Raw genomic sequence first — 18,120 nt, 5'->3', positions numbered from 1 at the left:
CATACTAACCACGCCCAGCAACCCAAAATAAAATGGAAAAACCCCATGATCTAGATCTTGAATAAAATGAAGAACACTGCATCGGTAACCAAGATCAACCCCAAAACCATTCTCTTATCATTTTTGCCCATTTATGTCTTTTTCTTCATTTTTTGTGGGGTTTCTTCAATTTAATGTAATTTTTTTATCTTTTATCAAAAATTGTTATTTTTGTTGGATGAATTTTGATGGGTTTGAATTGTTTGGGTGTACTGCCAATTTGGAAGCTTGGAAGCACGGAGGGGGAGGGGCTGGGTTGTGGGGAGGGGATGGGTTGCAGGGGAGGGGTTGGGTTGCGGGGAGGGGAAGGGATGGGTTGCAAGGAGGGGGAGGGCCCGTGTTGCATGGAAGGGCTGGGTTGCATGGAAGGGCCGGAGAAGGGAGGGAGGTGGGTGGGTCATTGAGTTGGGTGGCCGACGCGGGGGAGGAGGAAGGAGGAGGGCTCGGGGCTGGGGTTTCGGGGAGAGAGAGAGAGAGTTAGAGAGAGATGAGAGGGGTCGGGTGGGTCGTCTGGTGGGTCGCCGGCGTGGTGGCTGGGGTCGCCGGCAAGGTGGCTGGGGTCGGAGGGGTGGGTGGCTGGGGTTGGGTGGGTCTCGGGGGAGGGGTGGGAGGCGGAGGGCGGAGGGAGGGGTGCTGCTCCATTTCTATTGTTTTTATTTTTTATTTTTTTGAGTTTTTAATTTTTTAATTTTTTTTAAATAATTAGTTCATTTTTTTAAATTTTTTTTATTATTATTTTTTTGTTATCCACGTGGCATGTTTCTAGTGTGCCACGTGGACAAATAACGGCAGGCCTGACGGAAAAGTTGACGGAGGTACCTGGATGTGCAAAATCAGTAATTGAGGTACCTACGAGCAACTTTTTGTAATTGGGGTACTCAAGTGATATAGGGTGGTTAGTTGAGGTACTTTTGTGTAATTTGCCCAAAAAATTATATGTGTTCCTGCATTTATTTGATAATTTATTAAAGGGTTAAATACAAAAATGGTCCACAAACTTTACAGTGAATCTCAATTTAGTCCATTAACTATAAAAAGTGTCAGTTTGGTCCACGAACTTTTCAAGTTGTATCAAACCAGTACAAACGTTAACTTCTATCGAAAAATTTAACGAAAAGTGATCATGTGCACAGCAAGTGATCACATTTTTAGAGATATTTCAGTCCGTTCATCACATTTGCATATGACTAATTCTGTTAATTTTTGGATGAAAGTTAGCGTTTGTACTGTTTTGGTACAAATTGAAAAGTTTGTAGACCAAATTGACACTTTTTATAATTAGTAGACCAAATTGAAATTCACTATAAAATTCGTAGACCATTTTTGTATTTAACCATTTATTAAACTGTCATATATGACCCAATTCATAATTTTAGGACTATTGAAACATTTTGGAATTTTAATTAAGGGACGTCAATTTCATTGACTGCATGATGAAGTGAACGCGATCAACCAAGTTGAGACTGAAAAGAGAAAGTTGAGAGGTGTCGCACATTATTGTCATGCAAGAGAAACAAATTGATAGATTCAATGCAGACCTCTGATTTACTTGTGCTAAACAAAACCCTTGGTGTAAACTTATTATTGTGAATTAACCAAACAGAATGCAAAAGCAGTATATATACCTGTATTCCAGGAACGGTTCAATAGAGCTGGTGAATTTTGCAATCTGCTCTAATAGTGTTACAAACTTACAATTTGAACTACCTTTCAAATTTGGACAAGATTAACAGTGTATGAGTTCTGAAATTTTGTCAATGGTAACATTTCTTCTATTTTTGCTTAAATCAACCGGCGGAAAATTGGTCGCAAGTTTGTGGCAAGGAGTTTGGTAGGATTAAAAGTTATGTCAAATGGAATTTTCTTTCATTTGATACATTAATTGGAGTAACAGATTTAGTTCATTTTACATCAATTAGTGGTATAGTCTAAAGTCACCTCTTGAGTTAGATCCCATCCAAATTCAAGGGTGTGAATCTGACATTAGGATCTAGTTTTAGATTAAAATCTTACCTCTCATGCTGTACTAACACAAGCAACACCATTCAGCTTTTACAGATGAGTCAACACAAAAATGCAGCCAGATCCTAGAAAGCTTCGATCATCACTGCGTTCGATTGTAGGTTTATCCCTTGTTTTTACCAATCGATAACGGAGGGGAATTCGAACTCAATGCAACTACTAAAGCTAAAAGCTCCCACTAAACCTAGCTTTTCCAAATGTGCCAACAAAAAACCTTTGCTGATGCACTTAGGAGTAAAAACAAGGTGCAACTATTATGCAGCACAATATAATATATCCGGGCATATGTCATTCACATCTCTGAATTGAGCATCATTTTCACTGCCATCTTTTCTCAAGCAACTACATATAAACCAGATAAATGACTTTCCCCAGAAGTCTACACACATGTGAAATCCTACCTTTCCTTCTATAAGTTTTGATTAATTTCTCTCTCATCCATACTTTGATAAAAGCAAAGCAGACAATTTCTCTTCACCCTACTCACTGAACAGGGTATCTTTCATCAACCCCAAATAATTTGGACTAAGCCATTCCAAACGGCGTGAACATATGACCAATACAATCAATGAAAAAAATGAATCTTGCAAAGAGGAAATCATCATGAATGTTAGCTAATGTGATTAAAGAAGATAATTTACATGGAAGAAATCCCAGTTCAATATGGACTTTGTAACCTAAAAAGTTGTTCCAATAATCTATACTCAAACATGGAAAAAACAATGATTGTATGTATAAAAACTCAGATCATGGACTGATGATAAAAACTCAGAACAATTGTTGCTTTCTATCACACATTGAGCTCACCTTATTCTTTCATCATTTAAATGAAAAAAATTTCACAAAAGATTAGCATTTTCAAAGCTACACATAAAAAATATATAAAACTATGAGAGTCTTGCTCCAAGTAAAGTGCTTCCAAATATCATACCAAACAAGACAGACAGCAACTAAAATACATACTATAAGGAATTCCAAAGTTCTCTGCTACTTGAACAAAAAGAAAAACATCAATATGAGTCAATGTCAATACAAAATTCACAAAACCAAATAAACCCAAGATTTAACTCTTAGGAATGTTCTTGCCTACAATCTTTGCTGGAGTAATGCGAAGAAGATTTCCAGGCTTACCAGGAAGAGCACCTTTGATCATCACAACATTCAAGTCCTTATCAATCTTCACAATCTTCAACTTCCTAATCTTTGTCTTAGTCCCTCCCATTCTTCCAGGCATCTTCTTCCCCGGGTACACACGCCCCGGCGTTGTTCCAGCCCCAATCGACCCAAGAGCTCTGTGACTCTTGGACCCATGAGTCATCTGCCCCCTCCTGAAATTGTGCCTCTTTATCCCACCTTGAAACCCCTTTCCAATGGTGATTCCAGAAACATCAACAATGTCACCCTCATTGAAGAGCTCATCGAATGTGATCTTCTGGTTGGGTTCGAAGCCCTCCACGCTCTGAAGTCGAAACTCTTGTAGATGTCGCATGGGGATTGCTCCGGCCTTCTCGAGGTGACCCATTTCGGGCTTTGTGAGCTTGCGGTCCCTGACACGGCGGTAGCCCACCTGAACGGCGTCGTAGCCGTCGGTGGCCTGAGTCTTGACCTGGGTCACTATGTTGCCCTCCTTGAAGCCGATGACGGTGACCGGGACAACTTTGCCGGTGGGCTCGAAGTAGCTCATCATGCCGAGCTTGGTGGCCATGACTCCCACGCCGGCCTCCATGCTCATCATGGTTGCTCCTCCCATGTGGGTTTTCTTCTTGTTCTGGGTTTTAAAGCTAATGGGCGCAAATGGGTTCTTGTGGGTTGTGACTGGGGAGAGGAATGAAGAGCATTTTGAGGAGAGTGAGAGGTTGGGAAGAAGAGCAGATGAAGAAGAAGATGAAGAAGTTGGAATTGGAATTCTATAATATGCAGTTGAAGCTGAAATTGAAAGGATTGACATCTTTTTCTCTGTTTTGTTCTGTCTATCTCTGTACACTCAGACGCATAGCATGAGTTGTTCAAGTTACTCGGAGAAGAAGAAGGCTGAAAGAGTGAGGGTTTTCTACTTTTCTTATCCTTTAGAATTGGGTTTGGGAGAGATGTAATCTGCTCATATTCGGGACCACCCAAACTACCATGGGCGTTAAAAAGAGGGACTAATTTTACTTGTTCCTTGGTTATTCTTTTTCCACTCCATAACACATTAACACCCAATCAATTTTGTAATGTCAATTTTATACTTATTCATTTCATTTCATTTTATTTTATTTTTAAATATTCCCCTCCAGATTGTTTTTTGGTTATGAAGGCCAACGTTGACTGACTTCATTTTTTTTTTTTTCAGTTTTAAGGAAATTAAAAAGTTGGGCAACCTTTTGATGTGATTGATTGAAAAAAAATGAATATACCAGAAATATGATTTTTCTTTAAAAGATTTGTTTGTTCAATTTTTTACTTCCAAATGTGCACCTAGAATTACCCAACAAAAAGAGTTCTTATGATTCCATGCTCCAACCATGCCTTTACTGAGATGAATTCTCTAAGTTCCATAATTAAAATACCCAGGAAAAAAGTGCAATTTCACTTTGATAATTGAAGCAAGAACTTCAAATAACAAATCACAGAAGGCAACTGAAAAGGCTTCAAATGAGTTTTTACTCCTGGCAATTCACTTGTTTGGCAAACAGAGCATTTAGGCAAAACTTGAAAAGAGAAGACTTGCTATTCCCGGACTGAGGTCAATCAAGCTCCTTGCGGCAATGACCAAAATTACATTACACCCAAAAATCCATAGGTAAACCCTATAGAATTAATTATCGTACAACCATGAATCTTACATGAAGCTTATTTCCTGTGCCAATTTAAAAAATAATCGGCCTGCTGGCAGCTCCTCCCTCTCCCTATTTCTCTCTCAAAGCAGATAATGTACTGTGAATGGAAGCTGTAGCTGTTGAAAAGCCAGCTAGCTAGCTACAAGAGCTCCAAGCGAAGATGTTAGGCAGGTTAACTCTCTCCTTAGCAATTCCGTGAACATTCTCCAAGCTCTACTCATTTCCTTGTCAAATGTCTGAAGGGTCATTGATGTCCTGGGCAATAAAGCAAAACAGAGATGAAACATTTTAGCACATACGTGAAATCAACTAAAGAGAAAAATAAACAAATAAAATAGATAAATTTAAGTGACTTACCTTATTCTCTATTACCGCTCCATCAGGAATTTCCAATTTAATCCCAGGTTTTGCAACAATAGTTACTTTCCCCTTAAGAAGTAAACCAGCCATAAGAAGAATGAAATGCGGTTGAATAAAGAAATAGCTGAGAGAGACAGATGGAAACATTCATGGTAATATGTTGTTCCAGCACATCATTTTATATATAATGAATGAATGAATATATGCCTGCAGTTTAAACTGCATTCCGCAGTTTAAATATGCACATTACTCATGTACGGATGTACATGAGTAATGTGCATATTGTTCGATGCTGCCACTGAACATATAAATTATTCGTTAATAAAAGACATGGACATTAAGAGAAAGAGCCAGCAGATGAACATTCTCCAATTTTAAAACAAAATAAGCCAAAAACCCTTAAAGATGTGACACAAAATGTGGTACTCCTATAGGGGAAAAGAAAAACAATTGCATGTCATTATTTCCCCAGTTCTCTTTTGGTTTAAGATCATTACCCAGTACCAGAAATTTGTTTTAAATAAGAGAATTTTTGTGAGGTCATTTACTGATTGATCTCACAAGACAATAAAACAACCTCCCCAAAGCTCAAAAATTAGAATTCAGAATATTATTGAGTTCACACTGCACAAAAATCAAAGAAGGATGGAAGAAGCTACAGTTACAAGTTAAGAAAACTTGAAACTGATGCAGGGAAAACATTAATAATACCTTGAGAGTTATACCAGCTCCAAACCACACATCACCAGTGACCTTCAAGCTATCCAGGTCAATAATGTCGGGCATGGACTTAAAGCGACTTAGGAGGTCACTAACCTGAAAGGAAGAGATAAAACAAACAAAAATATTAAAGAACACAAATGTCAATACATAAAGGCAAGGAAATTGCGATCAAACAAATCTTTACCTTTTCAAATTCAGGTCCTAATTCAATTACAGGATCTTCCGGATTAGGTCTAGCTATATTTGGAACTACAACCCCTTCATCACACTTATAGAGGTCTGACTGTAGAAACATATAAATGAGATAAAACAAAAACAAGTGTTATTTTTTCGGTTGTCAAAAATTTAAAATTATAGGTTACGAGTGTTAACATCACCTTTAGAAGAAGTAGATCTGATGTTTTATTCATTGAAAGAGATCGAGAATGAGGAACATTGACACCAATAGCGCGATTGAAGAACTGGTACAGCGGTGAACATGAAATAACATAATTGCAACTTTAATTATAAAAGAAAATAAAAAAAGCATGAGAAGTTATTTATATCATATGAAAAATACCCGTATTGCTGAACCAGCTGCTGTTTCTTGCAAAAGGACTTGATCACTCTCTGTTGCCTGTAAAAGAAAAAAAGCAGTATTTTCATTAATTACTTGTCAATATAAGCAAGTTTTAGAACAAATGATAAGGTATGGTACCTTTGAAACAGAGATATCTTCAATCTTTAGTGCATCTGTATCCAAAAGCCTTTTAATGGCTTTCAAATTCACCCATCTGTACAGTGCAGCAAAAATGTGAAGCTGAGAATATTATTGAGTTTGGGAAGCAACAAACAGCAGTCAATAATTCACTTACAAGCTGCCAGTATCAACAAGTTTGAATTTGTCCATTGACTAGGATGTATCAAGAAACACAACACAGGGTGAGTAATCATTTAATGAAAATATAAAAACAAAATCAAGTGAACTATTGAAATCTACCAAGTATAATCAGCACTACAATATAGGATTTTATACCCAAAAAGAGAGATATAAACACAACAGAACCAAAACATGGGAAAAGAAAGGAAAGAAATAAATCACAACTTACATGTTTGACAGAATTCTGTGCTACTTCTGCAAGCTGCATCAAATTATGGCCAGAAAATGTTAATCAGTAATCACCTATTGTTAAACAAATAAAGGCCATACATAAGTACTTAAATATGATATTTAAAATGACTACATCACAAGTTTTAGACCAAGCCAGATTAAAATAAAAAAGTTCACTTCTAGAAATCATATAGTGTTTTACATTCTGAACATATGCAGACAATTGATAACTGATAACTCATCCAGTCTTTTCCAAAATTAGTTTGGGCTAGATACAATAAGTACATCAAAATAAGTTGTCAAAACCAACTACGATACGTCAATCTACAGCATAACACATATCCAAATTATATTGCTACGTTTATTTGGTTAAGAACTATATAGCTAAATTATTTTCTATCCTGTAGGAAAAAATAAAGTTCTACCCTCATCTCTGTTTTCCCATCCCCTGGACGGAGGATAATCATGTCACTAACGGAAGGTTTCTAACTGTGATTTTAACCCCAAACACTCCAATCAGTTTACTCCAATCTCATCAGTCAGCTTAAAGGCTTTTTGCCAATATCAATCATTTGGAATATTATGCAGTTGCACTCATGACAATAGTGTTTTCCAAGATTATGATTGATATGGCACAACGGACATATTTTCACATTTATCTAAGCAGTTGCTTAACTCTCCATTTCAAGGCTTAATAAAGAGTTTATGCTAACTCTGACAACCAACTCAGAATAAAGAAAAATATGACCCCTAAAAGATGTCTATAGCGAAAAATTTCAAGTTTATCCAAACTCAAAAAATATAAATTATATCATCTAAACTCTATCCATATAAAACATTTCTAGCCTACTTTCGAAAATAACACTATTGACCATCCCAACCATAATTTTAAAGAATTGGAGATAAGAAGAGAGTTATGGTGACACAGAACCATATATCAAAATACTGCCTACCTCAAACTTCTGTAGGCGTGAACCAATGTTATCCAAATTTGAATTGTATGAGGAGGTAGGCGTGACCTGAAGGGGGAAAACATGAAGACTTACAATATCAAAAACCAAAGAAAAAAAAAAGGGGGTTGAGAGAGAGAGAATATCCTCTAGCTATCATCTTGTTTACCTCCATACAATATTCAATCTTGTCTTCTATCAAATGATTTAAAATTTCTACACATCCACTTAAGGAGCACAATGATCTAAGAATCAAGCGTCAACAAAGGACCAAAACAATAATAAATGAAAGCATCACATAAACCTACAATAATAAAAGGAAAAAACTATGAAAGGATACTTGGGTCAATTGTAGCAGCCACGTTATCTGAGTTAACCACAAGGATATATTCCTTACCCTGAAAAGGAAAGCTGAAGAAGTTTAGTCAAGCTACCTTTAGATACCTCCTCTCACCAGGAACTATCTTTTTAATGTTTTAATTTCGTGTTTTTCTGTAATTAAAATGACATAAAAAAAGAAAAAAAAAAAAAAAAGAACCACAAGGGTACAATCAGAACTGCATTAAGATGCACACCTTTGATAATAGAAGATCAAGGGTTCCACTTTTCATAAGGGAAAAGAACACTGCACCATGGCCAGAAGGATACCTTCACATATGCACAAAAGTAGTGTAATTGATCAACAAAGTTATGATAACTGTCAAAGAAAATGAACTAGTGATATTGCAGAACCAACATGCAATATGCAGTGGAAGATGCAGTGGAAGGTACATAGAAAAAGCATTTCTTGAAAACAGAAAAAAAACATAGCATATGACAAAAGAATGTCATAATGGTTATCACTGAATGTACGAACAATGCATGTTCTTGACAGATGGCTACAAAAAAGGACAACACGATGCTTGATGTACATTATATCAGTATCTTAAAATGGCAACAATAATGAGGTTAAGTCTACTATTGCATCACAGAATAATTAAGGGAACATTGTAACAGAAATTAAATGTGTACTCCAGAACAAAATTCACATAAAAGAGAAACTGAGAGGAACTCTTAGACAGATTTCAATGTCAGGGAATACAGATAGGAAAGATGACATACAGTTCATCGTCACCACTCTGTCCTCCAGATGACTTGAGCTGTGGATCTGGGGTCTATATAAATGAGAACACACATTCACAAGTAAGTCCTAATCCAAGTTTCTAATAACCAGAAAAAAAAAAAAAAAAAAAACTATTCAAACAGAACATGTGGTAGAATTGCAAACCTGTTTAAAAGAATGAATATCAATATTTGAGTTGGAATATTTCTCCAAGACCTACATTACACAAGCTTCTATGAGAAGAAAACCATAAGAACCACAAGTACAAACCCGATGGGGAAATGGCAGAGGCAATTCACCTTGACAGTATCTTCGTGTGTCCTCGTTGTGTTCATAAGGAGCAAAGGAACACTGCTTCTGTACTTAGAATGGAGAGACTAAAAGCAATTGGAACAGTAAGATTGGGTATGTTAAGGGCAGATCATAGAATACATACAAACAATATAAAAATACACACACACACTGAGGCAAACACTAACCTCAATTTGCTTAACAATTAAGTCTAGAGATGTCAACCCATCACGAATTTCAAATGTGGACCTGCATTAGAAATATATAGAAATAAAGTAAAATTGTTAAGGAACGAAACCAGGGAATCAAAACAAGAGGAAATACTGGTACAAAATAAATTCAACAATTTAGCCCAAAAATGCAATAAGTGAAAACAGAATAAAGTCTGGTAATTTAGTTTAATGTGCATACTTGGGGCCATCGAATCCCAAATCTGTACCCAAAGCTCCATTGAACTTGAGCACCACAAGCTTGTCCAAGAGCTCCTCAGTTTTTTCTACATCTACACTCTCACACAGGCACCGAAAGAAGTTCCTTTAAAATTTGATTACTTTTGGTGAAATTAATATAAGGGAAAATAAATATAAATAAATCATTTATCCATTATTACCAGGAGAATTGTGTAGCAAGTTGTAAGGAACCAACAGCACCTCATCCTTGTTGGCACTCTTAGTCTCCTCTATGCGCCCCACTTTCTCACTTCAACAAAAACACACAAAAACAGCATTTCGAATTTCAGACCCAATTTCATTCGAGCAAAATATCGAACAGCTAGAGCGCAGCTCAGCAAAAGATAAAAGTACCGCTTCGTATCCTCCACTTCTTCTTCAGCAGCAGTGCTCTTCTGGTGAAGAAGAAAAGTCTTGGTAATCAAATTGCACACCAAATACACAAACTGCACCGAGTCGTTCGCCGGAATCGGGTACGTGATCTTCTTATAATACTCCAGAGGCATCGACGAGTCGACGAGCGAGACGATCGGAATCTGCAACCTTTCAGCCTCGAGAATCACCGACGACTTGCGTTCAGTGTCGAAAACGACAAGACAGTCCGGGGGCTGAGTTGGGCCGAAGCAAATCTTCTTGTTCCGGGACCTGAACTTCTTGGGGCTGTGGCTGTTGGTGAGGAACCCACCAGTACGCCAAAGGGTGTTCATGGAGGGACTGTAGCAGCCAATCTTCTTCGTCATCTGCTCCAGGATCTCATCCCAGAGCGAGTTGGTGTTGACGAACATGAAGCGGGCCTTCTGGTGGGCCAGGGCCGATATGAACTGGGCCGCGTTGCGGAGGCAGATGAGGGTCCTGTCGGAGTCGATAATGGCCATGCCGTTGCGGGTGCCGTAGGTGAACTGCTTGAAGTGGTGGGCCGCCACCCGCCGGCCCAGATGGGCATTCGTGCTTAGGAGCTTCTGGATTACTAGGGAGTGGAGCGTCATCGTTTTGGGGTTTAGGGTTTAATGGGTTTCTCTCCGATTGGCTGACAATGGTGAATGGATGTTTGGGGGGGGGGGGGGGTTTTGCTGGGTTTTTGTTTTTCCGACTGGAAATGGTGAGTGAGAGTAGAGGGGGTGGAAGTGGACCGGGTTGGTCCGGTAACTCATGACCCACTTTGCCTGGGTCAAATTTTTATTAATTCTATTAGCTGCCCATTTTTATTTGGATTTCTTGTTTCTTTTTTTTTTACAAAAATCTCTATTTTACAATTTTTATTTTTTACTCTTGAAATAAAATCAAAAATAAAAAAACTAAAAACATAAGAAAAAAAAAATGCAGCAATAGCTGATATTGCTACTCAATATGATTTTGTACCTCAATTCGGCAGAAGAACTTTAAGACACTCTTGGGAAGTTCACCGATGCCATAGCCAATCAAGTAGCTCGAAAAATGAGAGGGACATAATCTTACTCATGAGGATGAAAAATTATTCGTAAAAGACGTAATTTTGTCTGAGGTCCCCTTATCAAATTGATTAAATACAAGTATAATATGTGAAGAATCACTAATATATATATAATCTTTAATAAAAAAAATTCGATTCACTTTTTTATCAAATATAAGAAGATCTTAAAACAAATTTAGAATGTATGTCATCACTTGTTATTTACACATATGAGGTAAACTCCAGTATGAGGTAAACTCCAGTATTTTTAGGTAATTGTCAATTTGTCAGTCATGCTGGTAAACAATATTAATGGCTTTTTGTTGTTGCTGAACAATTACTAATAGTTGATTCTTATTGTTATTTGCTTTGCAATGTGTTGCATTGTGAAACTCACTTTACCTATAAGTAATCTTCTCTCATTAGACAATGAAACACATTATAAATTATCAAATTGTAAATTTAAGGATGACCATTATTTGTTCAAATAAGCATAGGGCAGATGCTAGAAACTAGAAAGTGCACTGTGAATGCAATCATGCACTGCAAAGAATGAACTCGCCATGAAAAACTAGGAGACTCCTAGGGAATGCTAGAAAATGCTTAAATGACAGTTTAAAGAACACAAAATAAAACAAATAAAAAAATTGCATTTCATAGATATCCATAGCACATGATTCTACATGTAGAGACCCCAAAAAATATCATAATGACATATGCATTTGAGTTCTTTCATGCCCTATGCTATATAGCCTATATCCCAATCTAAAAAAATACATATCTTTTTTTTGTTTTTTTGTGAAGAGGTGCTCAGCCCTGTGCAGCTACCGCCTTCTTTCTCTTGACCTTCTCAGCCCAACCAACAAGACCAACTTTTACATTGTCATCAAATATTGCTATCTTGAAATTGCTTCCCATCTTCATTGCATAACAGAAAAAGAATTAGAATCAAATGAAGAGAAAAAAAAAAAAAAGAAAGGATGGGGACTTTAATAACCACCCAAAACAAGGGGGGTTTGACAAAAATAAGCAATTTATTTCATCATAGTAAGAACATAGCCTTTTTTTTTTTTTTTAAGAAAAGATGAACTTAGCCAAAATTTAATGTTAATGGACAAAAACACTTATCCAACTCTTACTAGAAACCGAGTATAGACTCGAATCCCCTTCTAGTTGTACTCAAACTCCCTTCAAGTAAGGGTTTGAAACTTTGAAGTAAGGGGTGTTTTTGTCCATCAGCATCCAATTAAAAAGAATGACAATTTTCCAATTTGATTAAGGTGGCTAAATTTTCACTATTTTGCCAAAAACCACAAAATAAAACAAAGGTAAGTTGTAGTTTTAAACTCAGCAAACCTGTGTGACAATGGCATAAAGTGGTAGGGTGCTGTAACTACAGAGCACCTGAATGAACACCCTAGTGTAGAAGAACAAAAAGAGAGGCATTAGCAGCAAGACATGTTAAAGACCTGAGATGCTATGAAGGGATTTTTAACCAAACCAAAAGCTTAAAAGAATGAACAAGACAAATGTCTTACCCAATTACAAGCCTGGGGACGATGTACCGTACTTTTCCCATTATGCAGGAGTCAAAACCATATTGAACCTGCAAATGTATATAACCGGATTACAGATTATGTCAATATCAAAAACCAATTTATTTTTATTTGTGAGGGAAGTTGTGTCTCAAAGATTCAGAATACCCATATCCAGAAAAAGAATGCCAGCTCGAAAGCATTTTGGAAAAGGATGAAATGGATCAAGAAGAGAACAAATTTGGGCTTGCCAAACCAAAAGTGCTCGTCTGATGGTTGAACTATTAGGTCCCCTTCTATGGCTATATGTTTCTCAGCAACCTCATGAGCCAACTGAGTAATTACATGCTGCAGCTTAGTGCCCACAGTAAGTAGAAGCTGGAGAAAGCAAAAAAAATTAAAAAAATATAAGATATAAATAAAAATCTTAGTAACAAAAGATATCGAAGGTAATAGTTCTAGGCTTAGCTTCATCCTTTCATGTAACAGAAAAATTGATATCAAATGCAACACTGCATTCAAGAAGGAAACTGGCTAACCAGCAGTCACAATAACAAAGACAAAAATTAGTCAGTATACATGAGATCCTATTGACAGGTGGCAATGCAAGGAAGGTTCAAACCCAAAAACCCTTGAAACAACTCTCTCTTTTCTCCAAAGACTTGATGATACAAATAGGCTTACCCTTTCATAAAATTTTGAGTAGATAAATTAAGACTGACTAAACTAAATAGTAAATACTATAGATACCAGTGCTCTGGATTTGAAATTCTAAATTAAATAACAAAGAAACAGTTTTAATGTGAATTGCACACAACTTAGATGTCAAGGAATTATGAAATAACAAGACTCAAGGGGTGGGAGGGACGGACTTGGAAACATTTTATATAAGTTGATTGAATTTGTTTTGCCATGTTAGCACTCAAATGGAACCTAGGAGATATATTTCCCAAACCTCCAATTTCTTCCTATTCAATCTCTCTAACTCTTCATACAATTGTAATGTTGCATGATTTTCGCTTAAGTATGATGCATGGAGAACGAATGAATTAAATGCTGATTTTGCAAGTATAGCATACTAAATGCACATGTGAATGGGTCACAAAACCTGAGAGCAAGATTATATCAAGAGTCAAGACTACTCACAATGAAAGGAATGAATGCAATCCAGAAGTAAGCATGCCATCCTGCACAAGAAAAGAAAAGAATATCATTATTTATAGTGCTAGTAATCTTCACAAAGGTGGGCAGGGCAAAGCAATCTATGCCATAACTGCAAAACTGGGTGAACATGTCAAAAAGAATACCATAGAAATGGAGTGAGGACTGACTGGCCTAATAGCAGTGACTAATTGCTGAGAAACATTGTGTTTTAAGTTTTAAGTATAAGCAAGACCAAAACTGGAAACCCGATTTTTTTTTTTTTAATTGTATATCCTTTTAAATTAAGATATCAAAGTACCCCTAATTATATGGTTTTTTGAGAAAAACACCTAGACTGGCTAAGAACCATTAAAAACACAATAGAATACCAAAACTTTATAGTTCTAACATATTTGGGATCAGATTTTTTAAAGCAAGATTCATACCATCAACATTCATAAGCATGAAGATGACCACAAATACCCAGAGATACCAACTGCAGCCAAGAAGAAACCATATGGTGAATCAAAAAGAATCATAACCAACCATTCGAAAATCTTTGAAAGGACAGATTGGTCAGAACATTAAAGTTTATAGAAATCTGCCCAATGAATATGTGCAAGTCACAGGGAACTTCAATATCACAAAAATATATCAGATATAACTTGCCTGATACCAACAACTCTTTTAAAATCATCTTCAAGGGCACGCACCATGTATTTGTGAAAATCAAACTTGGGGTTTGTCTTGCAATGGGTCTGCAGTAAAAATAATAAATACACAAACAAATTTCGGCCAAAAGGAAATTGAGTAATAAACATATTGGAAGTTCATAGGTTAACATCAACCTCTTGTTAGGTATCTTACCATGATGAAACCTAGTCGCAAAGTCAAATAATCTGATTTGGTCACAGATCCATAAAATTGGTTGAGAAAAGAATGCTGAACATATGGAGCAAGAACCAAAAAAGAAAAAGAAAAATTAGTATTATGGTTCATTCTACTTGAAAAAACAATAATAATCATCCTGCTTCTAAACTATTCTGAGAGGTTCAAATTTTAAGATGATCGACAGGTCACAGGTCCCATACTGGAGATGTGTTCGAGTCTCCAAAATTATTAGGGGAAACCAAAGAAGTAAAGCATCAATGCAGTTGCCCTCCATGTTGCTTTTGTAAAAGTTGAAACACAAAGCAAAATGGGGAGACTAGTATACCTTACAATACAGCTTACTAGGGGTTCAAAATCCATCACTACTGAAAGCAGCATCATATGTATTATGCTAAAAGAGTGAGAGCAAGAGGAAGAAAAAAATCGACAACCAAGTTGTCTTTGTTTTTATTTTTCTTTTGTGAAAAATCTACACGTGCACAATCTCATAACATGGCATCATATAAAAAAGAGAAAGAAAAGCACTAATTTCAGCCATAATTTTATCAACTGTAAGCTTCAGTCTTTAGTTAAAATATGGTAGAGAGATTCCATTATAAAGAATAGAGTAACTTACTATCCAACCCATCAGACGATAATTTTTACCGATACCCCGATAATGGTCTTTGACAAAATCATTTGATTGGACATGGGTGAAATTTGCTTGAGCTGCACCAACACAATTCACAAATTGGAAAGTTTACAGGAAAAAAATAAAGAGTCCTTTAACATGCAGGTACTGATACCACAAATTATTAACCAAAACCACCTAAAGCCCCTTTCTTTCTTTGCGGGCCAACTACCACAATGCTAATATTCTTTTGCGGACACCACGCCCACTACATCCCCGCGCCACAGTGAAGCCCATCTGCCAGCGCAATGTTTTGACGAAAATAAGGATAACAAAAATAAAAAATACACAGTTTCAGTTCACAAACTGCTTTCAGTTCACTTTGCAGTTTCAGAAACTGCAGTTTCACTTGTAGTTAGTAATTGCAACTGCAAGCCTGCAGCTCCAATAAACTGCAGTTTCATTTACACTGCAACTACAAGCTTGCAACTCAAATAAACTGCAGTTTCAGTTTATTTGCAGTTTCTGAAACTGCAGTTGCAACTCAAATAAACTGCAGTTTCTGAAACTGCAACTCCAATAAACTGCAGTTTCAACTCTAATAAATTGCAGTTTCTGCAGTTTCAGTTCATTTACAATTCCAGAAACTGCAGTTTCAGTTCACTTACAATTCCAGAAACTGCAGTTTCAGTTTCAGTTCACACAAACTGCAGTTTCTGTAGTTTCAGTTCACAAACTGCAGTTTCTGCAGTTTCAGTTCACAAACTGCAGAAAGTTCACTGTAAAACAGCAGTTTTTTATGCAGTTCCAAAAACTGAACTAAACAAAAAAATCAAGAACCTAAACATAAATCGGCGAAAGGGGTCGTGCAACTCGCTGATCAGGAAGTCTGAGCTCTCGATCTTGCGACGTCGTCCAGATCGATCTTGCGACGTCGTCCAGAGAGAGAGAGGGTGGGCTGGTGGTCAACGCAGGTGGGGGATGGAGTTACTGATGGAGGAAATGAGAGAAAGGAAGAAGAAAAAAAAAGAAAGAGAAAGGAGAAGGAAAAAAAAGAAGAAGAAAGAGAAACGGAGGAGAGAGAAGAGAGAATGAGATCAAGGTGGATAGTGGGAAGTGTGGGTTGAGTGCATTGATAATGTGGAGAGAGAAATCAAATGCAGTGACCTAATTCTTAATAAAGTGACCTAATTGTTACATTTTATTGATCATGGTATTACATATTAAAAACAATAACTAGTATGTAGCTTAGGGTAATTAATTCAAAAATAAACGGCACATAGCCTTTCCAAATGAAAAAAAGTAAGTCTGCCAGTAACTCAGTAAGGAGAAAGCTAATCTGAAGACTTTCACAGTTCTTTTTGGATTCTACTGAATTTACTTCCACTAATTGTGGAAATCTCATTAGTAATATAAAAAGAAACACAGCAAGAATCCCTACCTGGCCCTGCCTCATTAAGCTCTTTAAGATTTGCCTCCTCCCACTTCTTCCATTGACGTATCTAAAATCATGATAAAGATGTTATCAATTAAATTATAATAAAACCACAAACAGGAAAAAAAAGAGAGTCAAATTAGAGGTTTAAGAAACATATTATATGCAGTCATGCTCACTTTTAACCCTCCAAAAACAATAGTGAGAACACAGAAGGTCACATGGACAATGGCCAGGACGAAGATGAAGATATGCAGATGATGGCAAGCTTCAACTGATAACAATGGTACCTTACCCTGATGGAGGAAAAGTTAAAAACACAGTTAATACGAAATCATTGGATTCCAAAACAACATAAAAATCATTAATGAGATACTGTTAAGGTTAAAGCATCGAATCCAAAGTTAAACATATCTATCCTAAAAGCTTTAGCTATTAGGTGGAGAAACGAGTATTTATGGCCTTATTAAGAGCCTTAGCCCATCCGTGAGGGACTGATGCTCAACATATACTCAATAAGGTTCTGTTTATAATTCATTCTGGAGAATAAATTTTGAAAATTATGTTTTGCAATTCGTATTCACGTTGTGCCTTTTTCAATTATTACACTACCGTAAGGTACTAATCTCCATTAAAAATCAACATAGATAACATGATCCTTCAAGAAAGCTACATCATTTATTTCTCAATTTGTCCTTGACTACAGATTTGAGATTTCATTAACCTCATTTCTAGAAACTTAAAAGCACAATGTACAGGAGCAAAAACACAAATGGGTTTAAGTGGGTTTTGTTTAGCTTTACCTTTTTGGCACAGTAACCCAACTGGGCCTCCCCCCCTGCGCCCAAAAGCCTCCTGGTGTACCCAGAAACGCTTCCAACCAACGAGTCTCCATAATGGCCAGTCTCGTGTAGTCCATCATCTAATTCCTCGCCGTGCTCGAGCTTGCAAGGCAGCCAATGCAGCATCACATTCTCTTTGACGCAGATTTTGGTGATAGTGTTCTGGAACACAGTGAGGAGCAGAGAGATGAACCCCAACAGCATAAGCTCCTCCTTCACTTTGAGCAAGGCTTGATTTAGAGGTTTCTGGTTGACCCTCTTCAAGTACTTCCCCGCCGAGTGGAGGCCTCGCTCCGCCGCCAGAGAAATGCCCACGATCACCGTGCACACCCCCGCAACCACCCATGTTGGTGTGAACTCTAGCGTCGGCCCTTCGCCGTGACCACCCAT

The 18,120-nt window shown here is 37.0% G+C and overlaps 3 protein-coding genes across 3 annotated transcripts; all 3 read right to left on the bottom strand.

Annotated features, from left to right (window-relative positions):
* Window positions 1-2,959: 2,959 nt before the first annotated feature.
* On the bottom strand, window positions 2,960-4,140 carry LOC147291135 (Ribosomal protein L3 family protein). The gene has a single exon (XM_086235398.1). The coding sequence runs from the start codon at window positions 4,007-4,009 to the stop codon at window positions 3,125-3,127; it is 885 nt and encodes a 294-aa protein (XP_086091524.1). The 5' UTR covers window positions 4,010-4,140; the 3' UTR covers window positions 2,960-3,124.
* A 548-nt stretch (window positions 4,141-4,688) lies between these two features.
* LOC147291134 (UTP--glucose-1-phosphate uridylyltransferase-like) lies at window positions 4,689-10,893 on the bottom strand. The gene is made up of 20 exons (XM_086234863.1): window positions 10,200-10,893; window positions 10,007-10,095; window positions 9,808-9,898; window positions 9,585-9,645; window positions 9,405-9,482; window positions 9,271-9,321; window positions 9,105-9,157; window positions 8,579-8,651; window positions 8,344-8,401; window positions 8,173-8,219; window positions 8,007-8,072; window positions 7,052-7,084; window positions 6,818-6,855; window positions 6,661-6,736; window positions 6,523-6,579; window positions 6,341-6,424; window positions 6,148-6,246; window positions 5,952-6,056; window positions 5,238-5,309; window positions 4,689-5,135 (listed from the first exon to the last, which is right to left on the bottom strand). The coding sequence occupies exons 1-20, from the start codon at window positions 10,829-10,831 to the stop codon at window positions 5,109-5,111; spliced, it is 1,890 nt and encodes a 629-aa protein (XP_086090989.1). The 5' UTR covers window positions 10,832-10,893; the 3' UTR covers window positions 4,689-5,108.
* Window positions 10,894-12,048: 1,155 nt separating this feature from the next.
* LOC147291133 (MLO-like protein 1) lies at window positions 12,049-18,120 on the bottom strand. The gene is made up of 12 exons (XM_086235396.1): window positions 17,692-18,120; window positions 17,068-17,184; window positions 16,880-16,955; window positions 15,460-15,545; window positions 14,820-14,894; window positions 14,622-14,710; window positions 14,399-14,448; window positions 13,956-13,996; window positions 12,978-13,187; window positions 12,813-12,880; window positions 12,631-12,691; window positions 12,049-12,192 (listed from the first exon to the last, which is right to left on the bottom strand). Exons 1-12 carry the CDS (start codon window positions 18,118-18,120, stop codon window positions 12,085-12,087), a joined length of 1,410 nt encoding a protein of 469 aa, XP_086091522.1. The 3' UTR covers window positions 12,049-12,084.

Source organism: Dryas octopetala, chromosome 3 (genome assembly GCF_963921425.1).
Source record: "Dryas octopetala chromosome 3, drDryOcto1.1, whole genome shotgun sequence".
Taxonomy (NCBI): domain Eukaryota; kingdom Viridiplantae; phylum Streptophyta; class Magnoliopsida; order Rosales; family Rosaceae; genus Dryas; species Dryas octopetala.
This window is presented reverse-complemented; position numbering and strand designations above follow the sequence as displayed.